The sequence below is a fragment of the Schistocerca nitens genome, chromosome 2 (assembly GCF_023898315.1).
Source record: "Schistocerca nitens isolate TAMUIC-IGC-003100 chromosome 2, iqSchNite1.1, whole genome shotgun sequence".
Taxonomy (NCBI): Eukaryota; Metazoa; Arthropoda; class Insecta; order Orthoptera; family Acrididae; genus Schistocerca; species Schistocerca nitens.
In genome coordinates, this window is record NC_064615.1 from 311,624,972 (window position 1) to 311,652,690 (window position 27,719).

At 37.3% G+C, this 27,719-nt stretch overlaps 1 protein-coding gene across 2 annotated transcripts in view; it reads left to right on the plus strand.

The window, feature by feature from the left end:
* Positions 1–27,719, plus strand: part of LOC126234383 (sodium-independent sulfate anion transporter-like) — a 337,508-nt gene that overhangs the window by 289,220 nt on the left and 20,569 nt on the right. For both annotated transcript variants that reach the window (XM_049943069.1, XM_049943070.1), the window contains exons 7-9: positions 5,501–5,662; positions 15,373–15,513; positions 19,182–19,327. In XM_049943069.1, the coding sequence (XP_049799026.1) occupies positions 5,501–5,662; positions 15,373–15,513; positions 19,182–19,327 (449 nt within the window). The remainder of the gene's footprint in view (positions 1–5,500; positions 5,663–15,372; positions 15,514–19,181; positions 19,328–27,719) is intronic.

The following is a 27,719-nucleotide window of genomic DNA, read 5'->3' on the forward strand; positions in this document are numbered from 1 at the left end:
GGAGGATTGACAGACTATTTTTGTTTTTTCGTAGTTCATAGTCTTTATACAGTGTTCAGCCATGGCTGATTTAGTGGCCTGGTGTAATTCGGTATGGCGCTTGTGTTCGCAGCACCTCTCTTCTACAGTGTGGACTGTCTATCCAATGTATTATTTTCTGCACTGACAGGAAATTTGATAAACGTCTTGTTTTTGAAGGCCTAGGTCATCTTTCACTGAACCCAGTAGAGTCAAGGTTTTTGCAGGGGGTCAGAATACACATTTCACATTGTCTTTTCCCCAGGATTCTACCGATTTTTCTTGACATGTTTCCGACAAACGGAATGCATGCCAATGACTTGTGTTCTTCTGTTGTTTCTTCTAGTTCTCCTGGTGCAGTCTGTCTGAGTGCGTGTCTTATTTGCTTCTGGTTGTACCCATTTTTCTGAAATGTTGTCTCAAGGTGCTGTAGTTCTGCTGGAAAGCTCTCCTGATTGCAGATCGATTGTGCCCTGTGAACAAGTGTGTGCAAAACACCTCCCTGCTGGGAGTTGTGGTGGCAACTGAAGGCATTTAGGTACAAATCGGTGTGTGTAGGTTTTCTGTATACACTGTGTCCCAGCTTGCCGTCAGGTTTCTGTAACAGCTAGTATATATAGGGTGCCGAGAGGAACAGCACAGCATCCGTCAGGAACCACCTGAAGATGGTAGCGTGTATGTCTGCTGAAATATTGTGGAGAAATTACGACGCTACCTCGTCGGATACCCGAGAACTGTTCAAATTGGAAATACTCCAGGAAAAACTTCAGATCGCATGTCAAATGCATTTTCAATACATATCACAGTTTCCAACCTTAAAGTTATAAATGGTGCATATATTGTCCACAGCACAAAGACTGACACATTGGTCTGCATCCAAACAAAGACTCTCCCATCTGAGCCCGAAACAAAGACTGACAAATGTGACTAACTTTTGGCATGTATGACAAATGATATATTACAGCATGAAGTTCTAGATTTTTCCAGAGCCATAACCACTCAAATTAAAATTTTTATGTAGCCTTCTGCATTCATGAATGAAAAGTTACAGTAAAACATGTGTCTTTGTATTGGCAATATTTGTAAATATAAAAACAATTCCATACTATTGCAAATAATTTTTAAATAGAGTTTTCATAAAAATTAAGATGTAAGTCATGTGGCCAAAACAATAAACATTTTATATTTTCTTTCATATGACTGATTTTTTACAAAAAATTGAGTTTGTTTTCAAAAAATTATAACAGTTTTTGATTTTATGGATAAAAAATTCTATGAGAAATTTTGTAACCAAAATATTCTAAAGTGTGAAATAAATGCCATTTCTGGTCAAAATGAACAAATGGAATTTATAGGATAATTAACTTCTTTTAAAATAAAAAATCACAACAAAGTTCTAAAGTATTACAGGCAAATGTGGAAAAGTGTTAACTTTATTTCCATGCACTACACCAGTCCCATAGGCTCCCCTTTTGTACATCAGACTTGCAACTTTAGGTAAAAATAACTGACAAAAGAAGGCAATCACGAATTTCTTCAAACAGGTTTAGTATTGAAATCTACTATTGATAGAAGGTCCCCTTAATTCTGGTTTGTTGTAATCATAAGTAGAAACATTCCCTAGAGGAAAAAGTCACAAGATGTTAAGTAAGGAAACCTGGGGACCCAAGGAACAGAGCATCATCGTCTTCTACATGATGCCTAATCCAGTGGTGCAGAAATTCATCATTTACAGGGCAACAGACATCGTTGCTCCAGTGAGGGGCTGTCCCATCTTGTTGGAAGATGAAATTCTTAGAATCATCAGTGGGTTGTGGAACCAACCACAGCTGCAACATATCAATGTAAGAGGTGCCTGTAACAGTCTTCTCATAGAAGAAAAAAGGCACATACAGCTTTGGCTGTGACACTGTACAGAAAACATTAACCTTCAGGGAATCTCCTACTTCCACCACAATTTCTTGAGGATTTTCTTTGGCCCATACTCTTACAGCTTGGCGATTAACCCTTCCAGTTAATGGAATGTTGCTTTGTCAATGAACATCAGCTTGAAATCATGATATTCATCCTTAGCTGCTTCCTGCACTGTGATGCAAAACTGGAAGTGACAGCCATAACTTTCGATTAATTGTTACACAAGCTGCCTTACGGTTTGAAATGTAACCACCATCAAAAAATCTTCCACATAGTTTGCCACAGTATTCCAAGTTTGTGGTTTGTGTAGACTTCTGCATTTTTCACAGCTTCCCCCATCCTCTTCACAGTTTCATCTGTCTCAGTTGGTTGAACTATACTTTTCTGTTTACAGAAATAACCAGTGTCCCTAAATTCTTGGTACATTGCACACAGCTCTGTTTACATGGTGGTTCTTTTCCATAATTCCTTCTGACTGCATGCCACATTATTTTCTTGGTTTGTACCATAACCATTTTGTCAAGGCATTGCACTTGTAACACCAACTGGTAGCCACAATGCAAACTCAGTGAGTAAGTGGTTCTATTCAGAAATCAGTCATATCTATACATGTAATACTTTGGAAAATATGGAACTTTGAAAACAAATACATCATTTATAGTAGCGCTGCATTACAGTGCTGAATTTGCAGCAAATATCGTCTATTTGATGTATTTGAAGGTATCATGATTAACAGATAACATATATATCCTGTGAGTTCTTTACAGATGAATGTGTCAGTTTTAGAAAAATTAGCATACATTTCTGTGTCAGAACATAACCTAGGTTGATGGCTCTTTTTTGTACTCTGTCCTTGGAATGTTTGTGTGAATTAGTAGATGCATAAAGCATAGCCCCATCTTAAATTTCCATTATAAGATCTGTATTAACTCTCACACTCTCATTAAAGCTTTCTTATTATAAGATGTAAAAGAACCAGAATACACATCTGCGGAGAGAAGTTCTTTTATCTTTCTGTCAGAAAAAAAAAAAAAAAAAATGTTCTTATTGTAAAACACGATGAAACTTGTATCTTGACTATTCATTTGGCATGTTCATTCAATCTCAGCTGAATATCCATTAAAACCCTTATACATTCTATGTATGGAGTCACATGAATTCTGCACAGTGGTCTATTTGTTTGTTTGTTTGCTGTGCATATAACAATCAGTTTTCTGACATTGTCATAGATTTCAGTTCACGTATACAAAGTTTTAGTTAATGTATATCAGTGCACACATTGACATGAATAGTGAAGATCAGAAATTATCATTTTTTTGGTGCAAACACAAGCTTATGCTGTATACACTGTTTTACAGAGAGACTTTACAATTTGAAATATAAATGCATACATTATATAGTGTGTGAAAATACGAAATTATAATTTTTGTGCTCCAAAAATATACTTATGCTATTTAGACTGTTTTACAAAGGGATATTACAGCTTGAAATATTTTACAGAATAACAGCTTTCCTCTATGAATAAATGCTTAAATTTATTCTTTGAAGTGTTTAAAATAGCTGTCTTGAGGTCAGATGGAAGTATGTTATGAAAGATGGTTCCTGTTACATGTGGACTATGGTCTGCAGCCTTTTTTCATTTCCAATTCTGTGAAAGTTTTCCCTGTCCCGGTGTATTTTACCTATGTACATTACTGTTTGTTACATTATATTCTGGATTTTGTTTCACAAACATTATTGCCTGCAGGATGTACATAGAATAGATGGTTAGTATTTTATTTTTTCTGAGGATTTCTCTACAAGACTCTCTCCTGTTTACCTTGGCTACCAGTCTTACTGCCTTTCTTTTTAGTCTGAAGAGCCTGTCTGTATAGACAGCTGGCATACCACCCCATATCTCAATACCATACTGAAGATGTGGATGTATCACTCCAAAGCATATTTGTCTCAAGCTATCGATTCAGGAAGGCTGAGACCCTTTTCAGTAGATACACATTTGTACTGATTTTCTTACAGATATGGTCTATATGTTCTTTTAATGACAGGTGTTCAACAATTATGCCCAAAATTTTGTGTTTGTTTGTGTAGCTAAGGGCCAATGGAGGTGTAGATAGAATTCTATTTGTATTCTGACTATAGCTACGCATAAATTGCATTGTCACTGTCTTCTATTTCTTTACGAGTAGTTTATTTGCAGTGAGATAACTTGACAGAAAATTATAACTGATTTCTCTACTGTTTGTAGTAGTTTGCATATCATAGCCCCAGCTGACAAAATATGTGTCATCAGCATAGCTTACAACCTTGCAGTTTTGGGGTTCAATTAAATCATTTACGCACAAAAGAAACAGAAAAGTCCCTGATTTACTTCCTTGGGGCACACCACATTGAAGTTTCTTGTGGGTTGATTTGGTTGTTACCAACTGTTCATTCCTTTTATAAGTTAGCTTGACACACTGTTTTCTGTTTTTCAAATAGGATGTAAGTAGTAAGGCTAACTCTCTCATCCCATATGCTTCTAATTTATGCAATAGAATTGTGTGATTCACATAATCAAAAGCTTTACTCATATACTGGAAGGTGCCTGTTACCTTGTCTCCTTCATCTTTCTTCTTTAATATTTCACGTATGAAAATTGCTACTGCTGTTACAGTAGATCTTCCTGTTCTAAAACCATGTTGTAAATTGTTAAATAGACTATGTTTGATGAAATATGCCTCAGACTGATTTAATATTTCTTTCTCAGACAATTTCCCAAGCTCTAAAGTTAATGATACTAGTCTATAGCTTTTCATGTCAATTTTTTTCCCTTCTTATACACCAGTAGGATTTCAGTGATTTTCGAAAGATCAAGGAATTCTCCATGGCAAAGGGAGATATTTATTAGATGGGTCAGAGGCTTCACTAAATCTCCTCTGCATTCCTTTAGCAGCTTAGGTGAAATGTCATCCCAGCCACAAGACATTTTAGCTTGAAGTTTTTAAATGATTGCTATGAGGTCCCTCTCAGTAATGCCATGGCTGAAAAAAGATTGGCTAGTTACTGTAACATTTAAATTGACTGACCAGTCATGTGCTTCAGTTGTGCGAATTGTATTAAACATCTGTATGAATTTCTCACACACTTCTTTTGGGTTATTAGTTATATTGTCATTTTCTTTTAATGTTATGCTGATGTGTTCATTAGACTGCTGTTTCCCACATTCTTTATACATTATTTTCCAGGCTGTTTTACCAACACAGGTTGAGTCACTAATTTGATAGGCTTTGAGGTTAGTCAAGGAATATCTGTATTTTTTCTGGGTAGTTTGTATTGTATCGTAATTTAGTATCTCTGAAGAGTATGCAAAAGTCTTTCATGTTCTCTCTCAGTTCAATGATTTGTGGAGGGAAATTCTCAGCTTTGTGATTAATAGCTTTATTTACTTGTTTTACTGAAGGGCATATTTCACTTAAAGTTTTAAAAAGATGAAAATTATTGGGAGCGGCATAGTAAAAATGTTTTACAATGTATCAAGTCAGATTATTTGATATTAGTCACATTTGTTAATGGATAACTTTGTCAACAGCAAATGGTGAGATGCTGGATGCAACTCAAGAGATGATTACTCTGGGACTTTGCAACATTGTTGGGTCCTTCTTTCGCTCAATGCCGGTCAATGGCTCTTTTTCCCGCAGTGCTGTCAACAACTCAAGTGGTGTCAGAACTCAGATGGGTGGACTGTATACAGGTAAGTCCAGCATTAAATATGTATGAGAGTTATTTATACATTGATGAGCCAAAACAACATGATCACCTGCTTAATAGCATGTTGGTTCACCTTAGGACAGCAATACCACAATTCTTCATGGCACAGATCTGAAAAGTCTTTAGTAGGTTTTTGGCACTATGTGCAACCAAATGTCTATGCACAGGTCACACAATTAGCATAAATTATGAGTCAGTGATTAGTAGGACCAAAGCTGGCATCTGATAGCATATACCTCATAGAGGTGTTCCATTGGGCTCCAATCAGGCAAATTTGGTGACCAAAACATCAACGTGAGTTTCCTGCCATTCCCCCTAAACCACTGTAGGAGACTGTAAACTTGTGACATATACAGTTACCCTGATGGAAGGTACCAATGCTATCAAGGTAGGTGCTAAGCATGAAGGGATGCAGGTGGCCCACAGTATGTTCACATAATCCACAGCTGCCATAGCAGATTTGATTACTAACGTAAGTCCCACGAAACCCAGGTGAATGTCCCCCATAGCATAATACTGCCCTCTGGCCTGTGTCCATGGTATGGTACATTGTTTGAGTAGTCATTCACCTTGATGATGATGTATCCAGACAGTAACACTTTTCTATCAATCCTCAGTCAAACCTCATGGACCCTGTGCTAACAGTAATCATAACTGGCAATATTGTTGGGTCCAATATGGGAACTCACAGGAGTTGTCCACTGTAGAGCCCCATGTTCAATAATGTGCCAAAAACATCTTGTATGAGCATTGTACTCTGTTATCAGATCTACCACAGCTTTCCAACTATCGTGCTTTACAGAGCAGACAAGCCCCTGATCTCCATATTTACTGTCATTCAGCCACTTTCCCTAAATGTTCATAAAGTATCATGCTAAAAGCTGACTAGATTTTCCATTTCCAAGATGCTTGTTCCACATGCTAGGCTGTAACAATCTGCCCTTTCTCAGAACATAAGTAATTGGAGAGATAAAAAATCTACTCACCAAGCAGGGGCAGGAGAAAACACACAGAAAGGGTATTATAGTTTGGTAGCTCTTGGAGCCAGTGGCTCCTTCTGCTGGCAGAATGGTTGAAGGGGTAGGAAGAGCGGTGAAGGAAAATGAGAAGGAAAAACTGATTGTTGGGGACAGCTCCAGATGAGATTTTAAAACCTGAGAGCTTAGAGATGGAAGATAGAGTACATGCGGTACAGAGATTACTGCTAAAATATCATGCATGAGTTAATAAGAGCATTCTATGTGATAGAGGTGGGAGGGGAATGGAGAAAAATAGACAGGTCAGAAAATGAAAGATGTAGAAAACTAAAAGAGGTGAAGAAAGGAATGGTTACAGCAAAGAAAAGCTGAGTCTGAAGAAATGAGTGACGATTAAGGCCAGATGGGAGGTGAGAACCAAGAACACGTTATTATGCTAGTTTTCAATGTGGAGTTCTGAGAAACTGTGTCTGGGGGAAGAATCCAGATGACTCCTATGGTGAAATGGTCACTTAGTTCTTGACTGTCATGTTTTAGAGTATGATCTGCAACAGGATACTATGTGTTGCCAGTATACACCATCTGCTTATGCCCATTCATCCAAACTGATAACTTGGTGGTAGTCATGCTGATGTAAAAGGCTGAACAGTGTTTACATAAGGGCTGGTATATGACACGTCATTTCACATGTGGTTCTTCCTTTGATATTATATGTTTTACCAGTTGTAGGATCAGTGTGGATGGTGGTAGGAGGATGCATATGGCATGTCTTCCAGTGGGGACAGTCACAGAGGTAGGAGCCACAGGTTAGGGATATGGGTGCAGAAGAAGCATAGGGTCTAGCAAGGATATTGCAGAGATTTGGGAGAGTGATGAACAGCTCTTCTAGTTGTGTCAAAATTTCAGACTCAATGGACCTCATTTCTGGACATAATTTTAGGTAGTCATAGCTTTGTCAAAGGAGCTGATTAATACACTCAAGACCAGGATAGTAGTGACCAGCCTTCCCTCGTATTTTAAAGACACCAACTCAGTTAATTAGTTAGCTGACAGCTGACACACAGACACTTCCACGTTGATATGACTATTAGAAATGATGTCTTGTTTACATCCACTGATGAGCAATCCAACTACCATCTCTGTTGATCATTTTTACATATGTGTGGCAAAATGGTCACTGTAGCAACATTTGGTTAGTGATTAAGATTGCCAATTAACATTTTCAACTAATACTTTCACTTTAGGGTTTTTTATTTAACTAGGACAACTTAGCTCTGAAAAATATGATGATGTGTAATGAGTGTCACACACTGGATGACATTTTAGACTGATCTGAAGATGGTACAATAAAGAGCCAAAACCAGTAATGAGTAAAGAAAAATTGTGATATTGACATAGAACTTTCATCCACACATCTTACATCCAAGGTACCCCCACTTTTATTCAATGGTGAGACACAGTTTCAATTTATTCATCCATCTTCATTCATTATACATGTTATCAGTATCATGATAGATTGCACAAGTAAATAATGCACAGTACTAATGGAAATAATGTAAACTAGATAAAACTACTCACAATAGCAAAAACATCAATAGTCAGTTTATGCTAGATAAACGTGAAACATATTAGCATGGATTACAATAAAAACATACAACCAGACAAAATGTAAGTTCTTCATTTATTCAGTCCATAAATTCTTCAGTAAGTCTAAGGTTGTTTTTGCTCTGCTCCATTAGTTGCTCTAAGTCATACCCAGTTTTAACGACACTTGTACCAACAGCACAAAGAACAGGTAAGCGCAATATGATACAGACCATTCACATAAATTGAAGGTCCAGGCTTGTAATCGTGTGGAATACCTCTTAAAACATTTAGAAATCCAGATTTTTATTGTAAAAGGTTACCTTTTGATTCCTATTACTAAAATATGATTGTGTAAGAGAAAGTTCTAAATCTTGAATGACAAACTGTCACAGTTTATCTAGTAGAATTTGATGATCAGCATAATGAAATGCCTTGTTCAGATCTATCAACAGGGCTTCTACAAATGATTTTACTTCAAAGTCACTTAAAATTATTGAAACAATGTCTTTCATCATCATTGTGTTTGCACTACAAAACAGTAAGTTATTGACAGTTAGTCAGAGTTCCATATATTTTGTCCACAAGTGTGGCAGACCGATAAGCACCAAATGTTCACTGTGTCTCCTCTGTTAGTGGTGTCATTGTATGTGGAATGGAGGGGCATGGTGTCAACACACCGCTCTCTTGGCCAGTCAGTTTTCATGACCTGGAACTGCTACTACTCTGCCTAGTAGCTCCACAATCAGCCTGTGAGGCTGTGTGCATCCCATTCCCATACTCCCACCAAGGGAAATTCCCTGGCAGTACCAGGAATTGAACCCGAGTCCTCCACATGGCAGTAAGCCATGCTACCACTCAGCTTCAGAAGCAGTCTAGTCAGAATTCCATCGCAATTGAAGTGTTTATAGCTTTTTTGGTGCCTATTATTTTTAAGAAAACTAACGCAAAGGAAATTGGATGGTGCTTATTACCATATGACTTGTCACCTTTCTTGAATAGAAGAACTGACTTTTCACATTTCTGGTGTTGAGAGCAATTATTGTGATAATTAAGCTAGCTGGAAAAAGAGATCATAAAATTCCAGTTTATCAGAAAACAAAGTGGTTGTAATATAGTGCATATTACTTTTTTGGTAACAAAATTTGACAGTCAGCAGATATTATATGTTTTTTAGTTGATCAGCTTTCCTAAGGTTACCATAATGTCAGTGACAACACTTTCTACGTCTACATCTACATCTATGTGATTACTCTGTTATTCACAATAAAGTTTCTGGCAGAGGGTTCAATGAACCACCTTCAAGCTGCCTCTCTACCATTCCACTCTCAAATGGCATGCGGGAAAAACGAGCACTTAAATTTTTCTGTGCGAGCCCTAATTTCTCTTATTTTATCGTGGTGATCATTTCTGTTGGGTGCCAACAGAATGTTTTCACAATCGGAGGAGAAAACTGCTGATTGAAATTTCACGATCTTATCTTGAGGCTAGAAGAAACCACCAATGTACACATTAATTGACTGATTCACTGATTTATTTATTCATCCACATTGCAGTATGCACAATATGGGTGTTTCTAGTGGTTGATATAATACTTCCCATTAAAGTACATGGTTTCTTACATTTTTATAGTTTTTATATTTAATCAGTTAGCATGTCTCAACATCATATACTGGTATGTAATACATCTTGTTGGAAATACAGTTACATATTGCAGTTTAAGTGATTAGATTAAATTCAGTTTTTGTTCCATAGATCCAAAAATGTTATGATTCTCATGGGTGTGGAAAATGTCAGGAAGTATAACATAAAAAACACAGAACATTTGAATATAATACACACCTCCCTGATCATTTGTCAGGAGACAGTCAATATCCGTGAATACATTACAGTAAACTGGAACTGCTAATATTTACAGAATTAATACACTGTCAGTATGAAAAATAGTTATGCACTTTTAATTGATTGCCTGTTGCGACCAAGTGCTGAAACTGAACTCTAACAGACATTTTTACTTAAACTAGGCTAAAAGTTCCTGTTAAGATATCCATCTATAGAGTAGAATGAGTGGTCTACCAAGAAGACTTCCAGACTGTGTTTGAACTGTGCTTTATCTGAAACTAAGTTTTTAATGGTTGCTGGCAATTTATTGAAAATGTGTGTTCCTGAATACTGGACCCCATTTTGGACCACAATTTGTGATTTTATGTCTTTATGAGAGTGTTCTTCTTCCTAGTATTGATACTATATATTGAGCTATTGATTGGGAATAGAGATATACTATTTGCCACAAACTTTATTAAGGAATAAATCTGCTGTGCAGCAGTGGTTTGAATATCCAGTTACGTGAACAGGTTTCTACACACTGTTCTTGAATTTACACCACAAATGAGTCTTATTGCATGCTTTTGTATTCTAAAAGCTTACCTGAGAATATGATCCCATATGCATAATAGAATGAAAGTGAGCAAAGAATGCAAGTATTTTGTATCCATATCTCGTACATCTGACACTATTCCCACTGCAAATACAAACCTGTTTAGGTACTTAAACAGTTCTGTGGTACACTGCTCACAAACAAATTCATTATCAAGTTGTAATTCCAGAAATTTAACATTGCCATCTCTTCTGTCTGGATGTTTACATTTGTTATACACATTCTGGAAGGAAATCTCTTACAGGTTCTTAAATGCACATAGTGGCTCTTTTCAAAGTTTAATGACTGTGAATTAGATTTAAACCATTTATCAGTATCAGCGAAAATTTGATTAGCAGCCATTTCTAAATCTGCACTTGACTTTCTATTTATTGCAATGTTTGTATCATCTGCAAACAAAACAAAAATAGCATCTGGCACTGTAACAGACAAGACATCATTAATGTACACAATAAAAAGTGACAGACTCAAGATGGAGCCTTTAGGAACAGCATATTTAATTAATTCCCAATCAGATGAAGACTGATTGCTTACTATGTGTAGGTATTTCACAATGACACCCTTCATTTCCTGTTAGTCTGGCAAGGCTTGAATCATTTTGCAGCATTGCCGCTGACATCATAATATTCTAATTTATTTAAGATAATTCAGTGATCCACACAGTCAAAGGCTTTTTGACACCCATAGAAATTCCAGTAGCCTCTAATTGTTATCTAATGAATTAAGTACATTCTCACTGTACATGTAAAAAGCCTTCTCTATATCCGAACCCTTAAGGAACCCAAACTGTGATTTGGACAATATATTTTTTGCAGTCAGATGCTTAGAAAGATGCTTGAACACCTTTATAAATATTTTTGCAAAGTCTGGGAAAAGTGAAATTGGTCAATAGTTTGACAGTATTTCTTTATCGCCCTTCTTGTAAAGAGGCTAACTTCAGCATATTTTAGCCAGTCTGGAAACCTTCTGCTGACAAGAGATTGATTATACAAATAATCACTATATCCCATATTGTTTTTATTTTCTGCCTGATGTAATTATTTTTTTCTCATAATAAAACTGCTTATATTTCTGGATTTCTTGCTTCAATATTTTGCAGTTTGTAAGTGCTTTTGATAAGTTTTTTTAGAGACTCAAGGACTTCATTTGAAAGTGGAAACACTTCATCATCCTCATTTGAAGGCACAAACACTGTATCTACCCTTTTGAAAGCCACATTGGCACGTGCTAATAACACTGTTCCTAACTAGGTGTTCTTTAACTCTAGCATGCATTTATTTTTTCTAGTATTTTAGAGAAACTGTTAATAATAAACAGGATGGTAGTTAGTGAACTCAGTCTTATCACCATTTTTGTATAGGGGCTTGACAATGGCATAATTGAGTCTTTCACGAACAATGCCTTGTTGAATTGAGCGATTAAAAATATCATTTATCCATAGATCTAAATACTTCATTAAATTATTAGATGCATTATCCACCCCTTTGGAATTCTTACTTTTTAGAGACCAGATAACCATTTTAATTCCTCTACAGTGACAGGATCAACATAAACAATTTGATAGTTCTTCTCACTCAAAAGTATTCTGTTCTGTTAGAAGGCTGTTCTTGATGAGTTTATATTTTGTTTGTAGTATTACACTGCAAAACTGGATCAACCAGGGTACCATTACTTACTGCTTTGGATCTCATGGACAAATGAAATGAGCTGAGTTTCATAAAAGCAGTATTAGTAGAATTCATGTTGACTTTGACAGGGGAGGCATTTGCTCTTTAAGACTGTTACAATATACAAGCATAAAATGGGTTCCATAATTCTATAATGAGTGACCTGTTGAACACCTCTTGAAAATAGGAATGATGGTGCATTTTTCCAACCCTTGATTGCTGCAGTAACCTATGGTAAACTGTTGTGAGAAAAGGAGCTACTTCTGTCATATAATACTAGATTTTTGCATAAATTAATAACATTTTTTCATAAATTTAATAATCACAACTGATACACCTGACATTAATCATCAATAATATAGTCTCCTTCACTGTTTATAATAGTCTGCCAATGCTGGATAACTTTTCGATGCTGCAACAGTAGAAATTTTGTAGTTTTGAGGCAAAGAACTCATCCAACCAGGTCTGGAGTGCCTTTTCATCTGGAAAGGAGGCTCGTTGAAGGCTGTTAAACAGAAGCGGACAAGATGTAAATCTAAGAGTGTGATGTCAAGCGAATGACATGGGTGTGGAATGACTTCCCAACCCATCATCTGTACAGCATTTTTTGACAGTCTAGCAGAATCTGAATCTGAATCTGAATGCAGGCAGGTGTTATCATGGAGTAACATCATCTCACATAGTCTTTCTGGTGAAACCCACTGATGTTTGTGATTTTGGCTTAGAGCATGAGGTACCCATACACCCAGCTTTCAAACCTTCCCCATTGTATGCAAATGGGGCAGGATGGTGGAGTGATCACAGTTCATCACACATGCCAGTTCTTGAGTACACTGACATGGACATTGTGGATTAATACATTTACACAGTCTTCATGAAACCCCAAAGTTCTTCCTAAACATGGAGAATCACTAATGTCAAAACAATACTCCTTAAAACAAGAAAACCAGTTTCTTGCTGTGCTTTGTCAAGGGGCATTATCCCCATACATAGTATAAATTTTTCTGGCTGCCTCTGCTGCTGTCACCCCTCTACTGAACTCAAACAGAACAATATATCGGAAATGTTCTGATTTCTCCATTAGCACTCCATTTTCTAGTGCCCACAACTCCACTCACTACCTCCAAATGACAAAATGACAATACATTAACTCAAATAGCAACAGTCAAGTACAAATAAAAAATGACAATTGATGAACAAACCCATAGCAACTGAAATACCAACATTCAAAAACACCATGAACTTATGCACCAACCTAATACATACATCATAATTCACAAATATATGCAAATACGCACATCAAAAAAAGTTTTGCATCACCCCGGTTCCCGTAATTCCTGAAGACAGACGTTGACTGTGGATATTGTATCACAGACACAATTCCTTTGACTGTTCAGAGATTTCACTAAACCCACCCAAAGATGTAAACAACAATGCATGAACAGCGCCTATGAGATGGAGGTGATCCTACAGCCAGTTAGTTGCAGTCATTACACCAGGAAGGAAGTACACAGCTTGTGTTGTCTGCAGTTCAACCATGCCTGGACGGTCAGTACTGCAGTTTTATCGTGTCTGCATTGTTACTTTGTGCCAGGAAGGGCTCTCAACAAGGGAAGTGTCCAGGCGTCTCGGAGTGAACCAAAACGATGTTGTTTGGACATGGAGGAGATACAGAGAGACAGGAACTATCGATGACATGCCTCGCTCAGGCCACCCAAGGTGGATGACCACTACCTATGGATTATGGCTCAGAGGAACCCTGACAGCAACACCACCATGTTGAATAATACTTTTCGTGCTGCCACAGGACGTCGTGTTATGACTCAAACTGTGTGTAATAGGCTGCATGATGCACAACTTCACACCCAACATCCATGGCAAGATCCATATTTGCAACCATGACACCATGCAGCATGGTACAGATGGGCCCAAAAACCTGCCGAATGGACTGCTCAGGATTGGCATCACTTTCTCTTCACCGATGAGTGTCACATATGTCTTCAACCAGAGAATCATAGGAGATGTGTTTGGAGGCAACCCTGTCAGGCTGAACGACTTACACACACTGTCCAGAGAATGCAGCAAGGTGGAGGTTCCCTGCTGTTTTAGGGTAGCGTAGTGTGGGGCTGACGTACGCAGCTGGTGGTTATGGAAGGCGCCGTAACGGCTCTACGATATGTGAATGTCATCCTCCGACCGATAGTGCAACCATATTGGCAGCATATTGGCAAGGCATTTGTCTTCTTGGATGACAATTCATGCCCCCATTGTGCACAAAGATACATTTAAGATAAAGTAAAACAATAGAAGCTCCTACATATCAAAGTACCTTTTTCATGTTGTCAAAATACTGTTAAGTGTGTAGGTTACATTTTCCATATCTTGTGTTCACAATGAATATTATGATGAGTGGCATGTCATTTGTGTAACAGTGCCACATATTTCGTTAAAATAATACTTTTAAGGCTGCATTTTGCTGGTTTGCAGACATATATTTGATTAATTAATCTAATGTAATCAGATAGATAAAAAAATCTGCTTATCAAGCAACTGCAGAAGAACACACACATATAGAATGTATTTTTTTCTTTTATAAACACACTCTCTAAAATGAAATTACATAAAAATAAAAATTTAAAACAATCATACTTCCCATACAGCAGCAAATTTACAAACAGTCATAGTTATGAACTAGACCCGTCAAGTTACATCTCCCATTCCATTTTCACTTTCTGTTCAATATGTTATTGGTTTTCTAATCTAGTTGTTTCTATAACCTATATTTACTTGTGCTGCCACTGCCATAGTTCTATAGACTATTCCTTAGCTCTTTCATTCCTGCCTTAATTATTTAATTACAGCATTTGACCTCAAATATCAACATCCAATATTTTACATGGTTACTGTACTCCAATCGAAAAGTAATGCTATTACACAATATGTTTAAATGGTAGTATTTTTTATTGTTTCTGTCAATCATATGGGCGTTTCTAGAAACCTAATAACTCAGCATTTTTATTCATTCCAGGAATACTTGTAATTATGGCTCTCAGTCTTCTGACTCCACATTTTTACTACATCCCAAAGGCTACTTTGTCATCAGTTATTATCTGTGCAGTTATATTTATGATTGAAGTAGATATTCTTCCTTCATTATGGCGATCAAACAGTAAGTTTTACCTTATTAACAACTTATAGTTTTACAGTGCTTAACAATACACATTACTGCTACAGTGAATTAGTTCCGAATTATTTCATATGGAAAATTAATGTTTATGGTCTGATGTGCTTTCTAGATATGAGATATAATTTTAACTTCAGCACTTCTCTGTTGCCATCTTCAGATCTATGTTTACATAATTACAAACTCTTCTCCTTCAGTACAGTAAGTGGTGTTCTACACAGTAAGTCCATGTTGGTATCGTGAGCTACACTAGAAGTCAGCATGTCAATTTTAAAATAACAATTATGTACACACATAGTATTGGACCAGTTACAAGTGCTCTCATTCACCACCACTTTTCAACTCGGCATAATAACTAGTGTGTACGTAGCTATTATTTTGAAATTGACAGGATGACTTCTAGTCGAGCTCATGATACCAACACAGACATACATTGTAGAGCACTACTCATTGTACTGAAGGAGAAGATTGAATAATGATGTTAATGTAGATCCAAAGATAGCAATGGAGAATTGCCAAACCCAGTAATCTATATGAATAAATGATTTTAGCAGTCTTGGCAGTTGAAAATTTATTCAGTGTTCATTAAGGATACCGGGTACTTACAAATGGCGGAAAAATTGAAATTTTTTACGACTTTTTTAATGAAAAATTATCTACACATACCAAATTTTAAAGCTACAATCATGTATACCACCCCCTTTATTTCTGTCACAGAAAAGAACTGTGAACTTTCTGTTTCCTGTGATTATATGTATGGTACATTGTATATGTTGGTAACAGTGCAGGTTTCTAGTGTCTGTAAATACTTATCTTTGCTAGTATTTACTTTTATTTCACTGAAGCAGTTTGTTCACGTGTTTCTGAATTGTTTGTCGCCCAAGTGCTACACATATATGTGGAAGTACATATCCTTTAGTGTGCAATAAATATGAACTGTGCCACACATCAAGAAATTCAATAAAAGGAAATTCTGTGGTAACCAGTTCACAGACAAAGCAAGCCACACTGTTGAAAGTAACCTATGTATCAGTTCTTCAGGGAAGAAACTCCCACATGGCATGCCTCCTGGTGATTCAATTTTTTGTATTAACAGTAAGCTGTTTGTAGCAAATTTGTTGTTGTTGATATGGGCACCTTATCTTCTTTAATAAAGGAAGTGGACTGAGCAAGGTGGCACAATGGTTAGCACACTGGACTTGCATTCAGAAGGATGACAGTTCAATCCCGCGTCCGACCATCCTGATTTAGGTTTTCCATGATTTCCCTAAATCGCTTCAGGCAAATGCCGGGATGGTTCCTCTGAAAGGGCAGGGCCAACTTCCTTCCCTAACCTGATGAGACTGATGACCTCACTGTTTGGTCTCCTCCCCCAAACAACCCAACCCGAAGGAAGTGGCGAAACGTAAACAATGTGATAGTGTAGGCTGTCTGGAAATAACTGAACAACAAAGTAGCAGGAAGGGTTTAGTATCAAAATTAGTTGTTCTGTGTAGATCCTGTAGTAAATGTACCTTGAAAATGACATCGAACATTGTGCATAATTCATATTATGTGAATTTGAAGCTAGTGTATGCAATGTGTGCAATAGGAAAAGGAAAAAAGGCTGCTCAAACGTTTTGTGATTTGATGGGCCATCCTCCTCCTCCCAGTAGGTCCAGCAAGTACATGAAAATACTTTTAGGCACCCTGACAGTTGTGTCTAAAGCATGTATGAAATGTGCAGTAGAAGAAAATGTAAATATTAGTGGAACCAAGGACATTCCTGTTGCATTTGATGGGACATGACAATGTAGAGAACATTGTTCCTTGAATGGTGTTGTAAGTGCTGCTTCTCTGGAGAATGGAAAAGTTGTTGATGTTGAGTGCTTATCTAAGTACTGCCACATCTGCCATGGTAACACTGAAGGACATATTGAACATCAGTGTTCTAAGAATTATGATGGTTACTGTGGAGGTATGGAGTGTGATGGAGCTACAAAAATATTTCAGAGGTCAGTGCCTATTTATAACGTTAGATATACAAAGTACATAGGCGACGGGGACTCTAAAGCTTTCAATAAAATTAATGAGTTCAATGTTTATGGTGATACCTTGGTAACAAAACTGGAGTATTGTGGACATGTGCAAAAGAGGATGTGTGCTAGATTGGGGAAGCTATGGAGAGAAATGAAAGGAAAGTTGCTATCTGATGGAAAACTCCGTCTGGCCGAGGCAGATTGACAGAAACTGAAATAGGCCTTCTTCAGAGTTATTATGGACTGGCCATTAGATGAACTGCACCTCTGAATGATGTTACAGCAATGATAAAAGCTGTATGGGCCACCTACTTTCATAAGTTATCTGCAGATGACCACCCTGTTCGTGGACTTTGCCCTAAAGGAGCAGATTCTTGGTGTGGTTACCAAAAAGCAAAAGAAAGTGGTCAAATATACCATCATAAGCATTCTCTTCCTGAGCCTGTTATGAATCAAATAAAACCAATTTTTAGAGACCTGAGTGACCCTGTTTTGCTTAGTAAATGTCTTCATGAGGGCACTCATAATACAAATAAAAGTTTTAACCATTGCATATCGGAAAGATAACCCAAGAATGTTTTTATAGGACTAAATCCGTTAAAAGTTGGAGTACTAGATGTAGTGATATGTTTCAATGGTGGAGTGATAGGAAGGTTGGAAGTCCTGAGAAATTTAGGCATAAAATGTGGCTCTAATATGGAAGATCAATTGCTTGCATGTGACGGACAACGGGTGCATGAAGCTAAAAGATTCGCTCTTCAACTTACTAAAGAAGCAAGAAGTGGTAAAAGAAATGCCAAGAGGATGCTTGAAGATGAAGAAATGCTGCAGGATGAAGACTATGCTTCAGGAATGTTCCGAGGCACAGTTTAATTGGACTCATATCTTCATTCACAATTTCCCACAAGTTTTATTTTGCAGAATTCAGGTACAAATGTTTCCTAAAGTTTATAAAGCTTTGCTCTAATGTTTTTCTGTAGCTGGCAATAGTTCATACTTATATAGTAGGCCTAAGCTTTATTGCAGAATCAACTAAATTATAGAAAAAATAACATTTTTATTAGGGAAAAAATTATAAAAATTAAAATGTAAGATGTGACATTTTTTATCCTTGTAATATATGTAATAGGTGGAATTAAATGGGTCTAGTACCTCAGCCATCATGTCATGCATATCTGGTAAAAACCTGAATGTATAATATTGGGTTACGTGGTACCTCAATTTGAGGAAGCATGTTGAAAGAAAAATTGCATCAATTTCTTTGTAATTTTTTAATAACCCTAAGCAGGTTCAAAAATATTCAAAATACTTTAATTTGCTTAGAAAGTGTGCTGCATTACCTGATATCAACAAAAATTCTGTAAAATATATACATTATAAACAGTGCTTGAAAGAAATGCGTGTTGATTTTTACATAATATTGAGACGGAAAAGTACCCTTTATCCTTAACAACACAATAATTTAAAAGACAGAATAGCATAATGGCTCATGCTAATATTCCATAGGATTTTGCTGTACATGGAATGGAAAAAAGGGATTCAAAATTATTTATATAAAGGAAAGTCTAGTTAAGATTTTGAGAACAATTATATTCTGCATCTATGCTAATTATTTCTTATGATTCTGGTTTTCAGAGAGAGATCTCATCCCCTTATTTGTGACATTCATTGCATGTCTATGGCTTGGAGTTGAAATTGGAATTGTTATTGGAATTGCAGTTGACATTGCTATTCTCCTGTACTTCAATGCTAGACCACGTGTCACAGTGGAAAAACTGAAGGTTTGTCTATATTATTAGTAGTTTGTAGTCCCACTTTCAAATTCACATTCAGATTTTTTATTTGCTGTTGGCCACTTGTAGTAACATAGATTTTACACTGATGACATGATAGCTACCATATCAATCACTATATTAATTAATTTTCACATTACATCTACAAATTATTTATCCTACATTAACCAAATGTGCAGAATTGCAATCATAATCTTAAAATTCAATTTCTGAACTACAAGTAGCCAATCCAGGTGTGGGCATGAACTGTAGAATGGACTATCTGTTAACCAGTTGTACAAGTTACTTTTAAAATCATGAACCAAAGTTAGTGTCAGTCCCTAATGAATAAGACAGGAACTGAAATTGAGGGTAGCAAAGCAAAACCTGAAATGCTTAACTGTGTTTTCAAATGTTCCTTTTAAAATGAAAATGCAGGAAAATTGCACCAATTTAATTCCTGTGCCTCTAAAAGCTGAGTGAAATTAGAATTAATGTCAGTGGTATTGAGAAACAGCTGAAACTGTTAAAACTGAACAAAGCTCCAGAGCCCAAAGGAATTGCTATCAGATTCTACACTGAATATGCAGCTGAGTTAGCCCCTCCTCTAACTATAATCTATTATAAAAACGGTGCCCAGTAGTTGAAGAAAGTTCAGGTCACACTCATCTACGAGAAGTATAATAGAAGTGATCCATAAAACTACCATCCAATATCCTTGGCACTGGTTTGTTGTATATTCTGAGCTCAAACATAATGAGGTATTTTGAACAGAATGACCTCATCCATAGCAACTGGCATGGATTCCAAATACATTGGTCATGTGAAACCCAACTCACACTTTTCTTATGTGAAACCATTGGATCAAAGTAGTCAAGAAGATACAGTATTTCTTGCTTCCTGAAAACAGTTTGACTCAGTACCACACCTACACTTATTGTCAAAGGTTCAATCATATGGGTATCAAGTGAAATCTGTGACAGGATTTAGGACATTTTGGTAGGGAGGACACAGCACATTATCTTGGATGGAGAGTAATCTGCAGATGTAGAAGTAACTTCAGGTGTGCCCCAAGAAGTGTTTCTGTTAATGTTGTATATTAATGACCTTGCAGCCAATATTAATAATAACCTGAGAAATTTTCCTGATGATGCGGTTATCTATAATGAAGTATTGTCTGAATGAATCTGCAGAAATATTCAGTATAATGTAATTGGATGGATAAAAAAATCTACTCACCAAGTGGTGGCAGAAGAACACACACACAAAAAGCTTTAAGATATGCAAGCTTTCAGAGCCAGTGGCTCTAAGTTAAACATTTTTGTATGTGTGTGTTCTCCTGTTGCCACTTGATGAGTAGATTTTTTTGTCTATCCAGCTACATCATACTGTCAAAAATTGATTATCTTCATTGCATACATATTCAGTCAGATCTTTATAAGGTTTGAAAGTGGTGCAAAGATTGGAAACTTGCTTTAAATGTTCAGAAATGTAAAATTGTGCACTTCACAAAATGAAAAAAAAATGTAGTATCTTATGACTATATATCAGTGAGTCAACTCATACAATACCTGGGTGTAACACTTTGTAGAGATATGAAATATAATGATCACATAAGCTCAGTTGTGGATAAAGCAGGTGGTAGACTTCAGTTTATTGGTTGAATGCTGGGAAGTGGAATCAGGCTATAAAGGAGATTGCTTACAAATCACTTGTGTGATGTATTCTAGAATACTGCTCAAGTGTGTGGGACCTGTGCCAAATAGGACTAACAGGGAATATTGAACATATACAGAGAAGAGCAGTACAAATGGTCACAGGTTTGTTTGACCCATGAGAGAGTGTTACCAAGATTCTGAAAAAACTGAACTGGCAGACTCTTGAGATAGGCACAAATTAACCCAAGAAAGGCTACTAAAAAGATTTCAAGAACCAGCTTTAAATGATGGCTTAAGGAATATGCTACAACCGAATACATAATACTCACATAGGGATCATGAAGACAAGAATGGAGGGATTCAAACAATCATCCTTCCCACACTCCGTACATGAATGGACTGGGGACAAATGTAATGACTTTTACAATGGGACATACCATCTAACATGCGTTTCAAGTTGGTTTGCAGAGTGTAGATGTAGCTGTAGATAAGGCCTTATCACTGTCAATATTTTGATCTTAGGGAATAAAGGACAGTAGTACTCCCTTCGACTGACATTACACATTATTCGTAGCACCTCTTTCTCAATTAGTAGTTCATCACTGACATGACATGAGTGACCCCATAGCAACAGCCCATAACATATGCAAGACTGAAAAAGTCTAAAGTAAGCTGTCCTAAGATACTTTTTACTTACTAGATTAGCTAATTTCCAAATGAGACAGGACACCCATGATATCTGACATTTTTAATGTGAGGTTGCCAGTTTTGTTGGGATCAACATGTACAGATTTTGATTCTATGTCTTTAGCTACTCTCAGCTGCAGATGCTGAGGTTTCTCTGGATTATACAGTAGTTTTTTAGATGAAAACAAGCTCAGCATTAAGGAAAGAGTGTCCTGTGAATTCTGGTGCAACCTTGGCATATCTTGATCTGTGGTGATTAAAACTGTATCATCCACATCACTGATAACTGCCTGAAGCTCAACATAATGTGGCAAATTGTTAATTGCAACAGTGAAGAAGAATGGTACAAGGGCAGACATGATTTCTTTATGGAACAATGCCTATTTTGAATTAACACTAATTTCTCCCATTATTTAGATAAGAATCAATTATGCTAGTGCTGTATTATTTATTCCATAATACTGTAGTTTGACTAGTAAGATGACAAACGGATACAGGCAAAAGCCTTACACAAACTGCATAGCTCAAGAGGGTCCATATTCTTATTTTCAAATGCAATTAATGTCTGATGAATAATTTCAAGAACTCCGGAAGTGGTATTTTTCCTTGTTGAAACTCATGTTGTCTATTAGAAAGAAGGTTATGTTTTTTCAAAGTAGTTACTAATCTTTTTGTTAAAAATTGCTTCAGATATTTTGGATAAGAGTGTAACAACAGACATGGTCTGTAATTCTCAGGAAGATGCTTTTCCCCCTTTTTGTATATGGTATAGGTATAACTTTTGAAATTTTGTGCTGGTTGGGGAAAACTCCAAATTCTAGACATTTATCCATAACAAAAGCAAGTGGTTTGCAAACAATGAATATTTTCCTTTTTATTGTGTAGCAGTTTTGATCCCAATGGAATTCATGCCCTCTAAGAAGATGATCAGCAAGTATATTAGTTGCTGATGTGTTCAACTAAGTGTGGGGCAGAGTTTAGATATCAAAAGGGACCAAAGACAGATGCTTGACGCTTTTAGGAAGGTGGAATGACAGTTTCAAAAGTGGCGCCGACCCCTCGTGCCACTTTATATCACTCGATCCCGGGGCAGGCTGGAGCTGCTATGAGCTACCCAACTCACTTTCCAGACATCCTTTATTTTGGCCATCTCTGACTGAATGATGCCAGGGGCTGCAATTGTGCCTATGTAAGCATAAAACTGTGCTAGCCCAGTTGGTCAGTGGTTTTTATTCCTGATAACAATGGTGGAAATAACCATCGGAAGCTCAATAATTTTATTTGAACTGATGCAGCTTGGAAACTGAGAAGATTTTATTAGAATTGAATTCTTGTTGTATTATATCCAAAGGAACTTTGCATGTATTCAGCATTCCTTCTATGTAATTTTCATGCGCAACTTGTTTGGTAAGTTTAAGTATGGTTTTATAATGTTGTTTATATTTCAGGCATTCTTCATAAAAAGTACCATACTGCACTGTGCCACATTTGTAGTTCTTTTTATGCATTTTGTCCAGTGGAACCTTCTTTTCGCTGATACCAGCGATGTAATCAGTGTACCATTTAACATTTTTACATTTTCCATTTGGTTTAGTACTGTTTTAGTACTTTTCAGTGATAAGCAAGTGTACTATAAGTCAATAGATATCTGAAAGAAATTATTAGAAAGAGTTTCGACAGGTTAAATACCTACATCATATTCATAAACAAAGTCCCAATTTGCATTTCTGAGGCAGTCCATGCATGACTTAAAACATTCCTCTTTCTGACCTCTACCCATGTCAAGCTTGACTTCTTGTCTGCAGCCACATAATCTGTATCTTACTGTGCATGAAGGTACATGAGGTGTAGTGGATCAATCTGTGGAACATTCCTCTGCTATGTTAACAGCATATATGTATCCTGAGAAATTAACTATAATACTGTCTCAACAGGCATCCTAACGTGTAGGTTTATCATTTGTAAAATATAAATTTAATGATCTGAAGAGGTTTAAATATGTTTTTGAGTTAGGCCTACCTGAGTCTGTCAATTCTATGTTGAAATGACCACATATTGCAACATCTGCTGTGAGTTTTAAAATTTTTTTCATTGTTTGTTCAAATTTCTCAAAAAATAAATTAACATCACCATTTAGAGAACTAAACAAACTAACAGTTATGATATTCTGGTTGATCAGTCTTTTACAACTAAATTCTCCATATGATTCAGAAGAGGATGACCTTATATCTGTATTAGAAAGTTTTATATATTGTCTGATAGATACTGCAACCCCATTTTTGTCCCACCTCTCTACATTATAGCTGCCAGAATGTACTCATTAGCTATAAAAAAACCTACTTCATTTTCTGTAAGTCAATGTGCTGAGGCACAACACATCATTTTTTTTATCTTACAAAAGTGTTCTACCTCTAATAATTTATAGCTATTACAGTGAATGTTGACTTGCATGTGGAAAAGAAATTTGCATTTGTTTCGTTTTCTCTCTAAGCCATTAGGAACCTGATTTTTACATGAAGTATTTGCACTCTGGCTCTGGAACTAACAGCTTACAGTTATCTCTAAAAAAAAAGACTCGATGCTCACTCACTGAATAATTTGCTGAACATAACATATTTGTAATACAATATAAGAGAGATAGCCACTTACCTTAAAGAAGACATTTTAAGTTGCAGACAGGCACAGTTAAAAAATAATTACATAGAGCTTTCAGCCATAACCTCCATCAGCAAAAGAGAAACACACACCATTCAAACACATAAGCAAACACACCTCACCACACACACGTGACCACCAACCCTGGCATATAACACATTAGTTAATTTCCTCCTGTGATTGTGTTCCAAAAAGAGCACATTGTATTTATTAGTGTATGGACTTTTATTTCAATTGTGTTGCAAAGTGCAAGAAATTTTTCGGTTTCATTGACTGTCTTCTTGCACTGCACTTAATTGACAAGTTTATTATACTGCATCAGATCAGCCTGAATATTTTAGATATTTCATAAAATGTACATCTAAAAGAAGAAATGCTCATGAAATGTAGTAAAAAACAGAAAGGGCAATGGATCACTCAACTCAGATATAAGAATTTCAATTGAAGTGGCATTCAAAATATGCAAAGAGACAATGACTTATAATGAAGCACACCCTCATCCCCTTTTCTTTTTCTATTCAAGGGAAATCATCTATTCACATATTTGTTCCATTGACCTATTCATGGGGATTTATGTTTAAATATAGAATAAGTGAAGAAATACAACAGCAAAAGAAAATAGCTATTGCACAGTGTATTTGTACATGACATAATGAATAATTATTGTAAATGTTAGTATACCATATTACTGAAGAAATATTTTAACTCTGCTCTGCCTTTATGCTTAAATGGCTGTACAAAAATTTTGCAATCCATGGGATAATCCCTTATTTGATGAACATTTCCACTTTTTTAGTCATGGTCTTGAGCTCCTGGTTGACTGGTTATCTACTACTGCTACAGTTTAATATTTATATGCGTATACTGTTACTTGTTGATGGTAAAAGGTACTTTTGCATTTAACTAATGGAGATTTACTTTACTCTCTACATTATACATTTGCAGTACTATTAATAATCTGTGGTTCCAGGATATACTAGTTTTGCTTCCAACTTACTTTTCTGATCCTTCAAATTACAGTCATCTGTTTCTTAAAAGGAGTTTAAAGCTAAATGTTGTTGTGATTGTACTGGATAGTGGATGACTAAACGATTGAGAATTGTCCAAATTTTTCAGCATCATGAGCACCAGTTCATCTATTCTTAAACATGAACACTATGCAAATTCTTTGCAAATTTGTCATAAGCCACAACATGCCTTTAATGTAATGATTGTAATAGGGTGTGGTATTTTCTAATGCAGAAATTAAATCATGTTTCACATATCACAGTTAGAGGGACTTCCAATCATCATTTTAAATCTGACATCTCAAGACGTTCATCATGTGAATGTCTCATTGGTGGAAACTGCATGTTGCAAGCCTCTGTGCATTACTGATCTCAGTTAATGAATGCTCAACTACAAAACGCCACTGCATAGGTCATTTTACCTTTCCTTTCTACATTGTGGCTTTGGTAAACACTTCATCATAAAACACTAAATCTGAAACTGATTACTCATTGGCTATGTCACTAGACCATTATGCCATTATTGTAAATGTTGAGAAACTGACATGAAGTTGAACAAATGTAGTCCTAAGATTTTTGGCCCATTTCTGTCTGATGAGAAATCTTAGTTCATTTCTTCACACACCAGTAATAACAACTTAATTCATTTCTTCACATACTAGTGTGGCGTAGAGCGCCATAAATATCGATATTTGTTCTGTGCGCAAGTGTGCTATCTTTGAGGAGAGGGCTTTGGGGCAAGATGTTGGATGCTAACAGCAATTAGCCTCCGGACTTGTATCTGTATAGAAGCTAAGTGAGAATAAATCTGTATATGACCCCGTTTTTGTGTAATACGCGTCCGAGTTACTGCCCGAAGGTTATTTACGCGCCTACCGCGTCGGGTTTCTCCGCGATCGCGAGGGCCTTTGTTCAGCTCCAGACAATGGCCTTTCAGCATTCACCGCCGCCCGGATTTCAGCAACATCTCTCCAGCACTCCTGCCGTCGTAGTGGACATGCCGCAAGAATCTTCGGAATCCTTCAGCCAGAACATGCAGTGGAATTCATCGAGTGCCGCCAGTATCTTCCAACCGCCAACGGTCGTGGACTCTGGCTTTGTTAGCATGGACCTTCCCACGTGTTCTCCACAGCGTGTTGGTCGTAACATTCCTACTCCTGTGTCGAACACACAATTCAATACAGTTCGTGGCGTCGAGCGAGGTTTTGCTACTTTGGAAAATCCAGTAGTAAATTCAAACTCGCATCAGTTCCCGCCACATGTGTATCCTTCCGCGCCAGCTAGTCAACAGGTGTTCAATGCTCGCCAAACAGCAAATATCACACAGAGTGTGCATCCTAGTGGACGTGTATGGGATCCTTGTGTTGCTTCTAATCAAGTCAACAATTCTGTGCTGGACAGTAATTACTCCGACATCTACAACCAGCCCCACCACCCACGGTCGAGTGAATACTGTGTGCATAACGGACATTCACCAGTGTACTGAAGCACTTGTGGCTTCTCTCTGAGCTACCACGTCAATGAGAATGCACAGTTTGACTACGATCCTCACACCGTTCGAGCGTCCGCTGCTTCACAGCCCCCCCCCCCCCTCCCCACCGGCGTCAAGTGAATTTCGCGATTCCCGCATTACGGGACGCCAATAATTCGAACTCGCAATCTTCTGCATGCTCTACTTCCGTCCGAAGTAATAGGCACACCTCCGCAGTGACTGCAGTGCCAAATCTGCCGAAATTACCAGACTTCAAATCCGCTCACCCGGAGTTCTGGTTTAACCTGGTTGAGCAAACATTCAATGTCTGTGCTTTGGGCGACGACGCACGCTTCGCCTGCCTCATGAACCATCTTCACGACCGTGTCGCTTTAATTTACGATCTGGTCAAAGCACCCCCCCCTAGCAGGGAAGTATGCTGTGGCGAAACAGATGATACTGGAGCGCGTCTCTAAAACCAGGAGAGAAAATGTGCGACAGCTCATCTACGAAGAGTGTCTCGGCGACAGGTCTCCGTCCCAGCTGTGGTGGTGCATCCGTCTTCTCGTCGATGAGCAAGTTATGCCTGATGACATGCTCGCAGAAATCTGGACTGAAAAGCTGCCTTTGCCTGTCCAGACTGCAATCTCTGCGTATGAAGATAGGCCAGTAAATGAACGTTTACGCGCCGCCGACAGAGCATACTCCGCCAGGCAACGTGAGCTCCGTGCACTGCATTCTGGACGTGACCGCACTAAGACGCTTTCTGACACCACGACCTTGTCTGGTGCTGCTAATAACAAGTTTGTTAAACTAGCCGCCCTGCCTGCACCTTCGACTCCCCGCAACGACAGTGCATCGGCCTCTGTGGAAGACTCTGGGGCACATACTCCGTCACCTAGCAACTACCCACAGGTGCACAG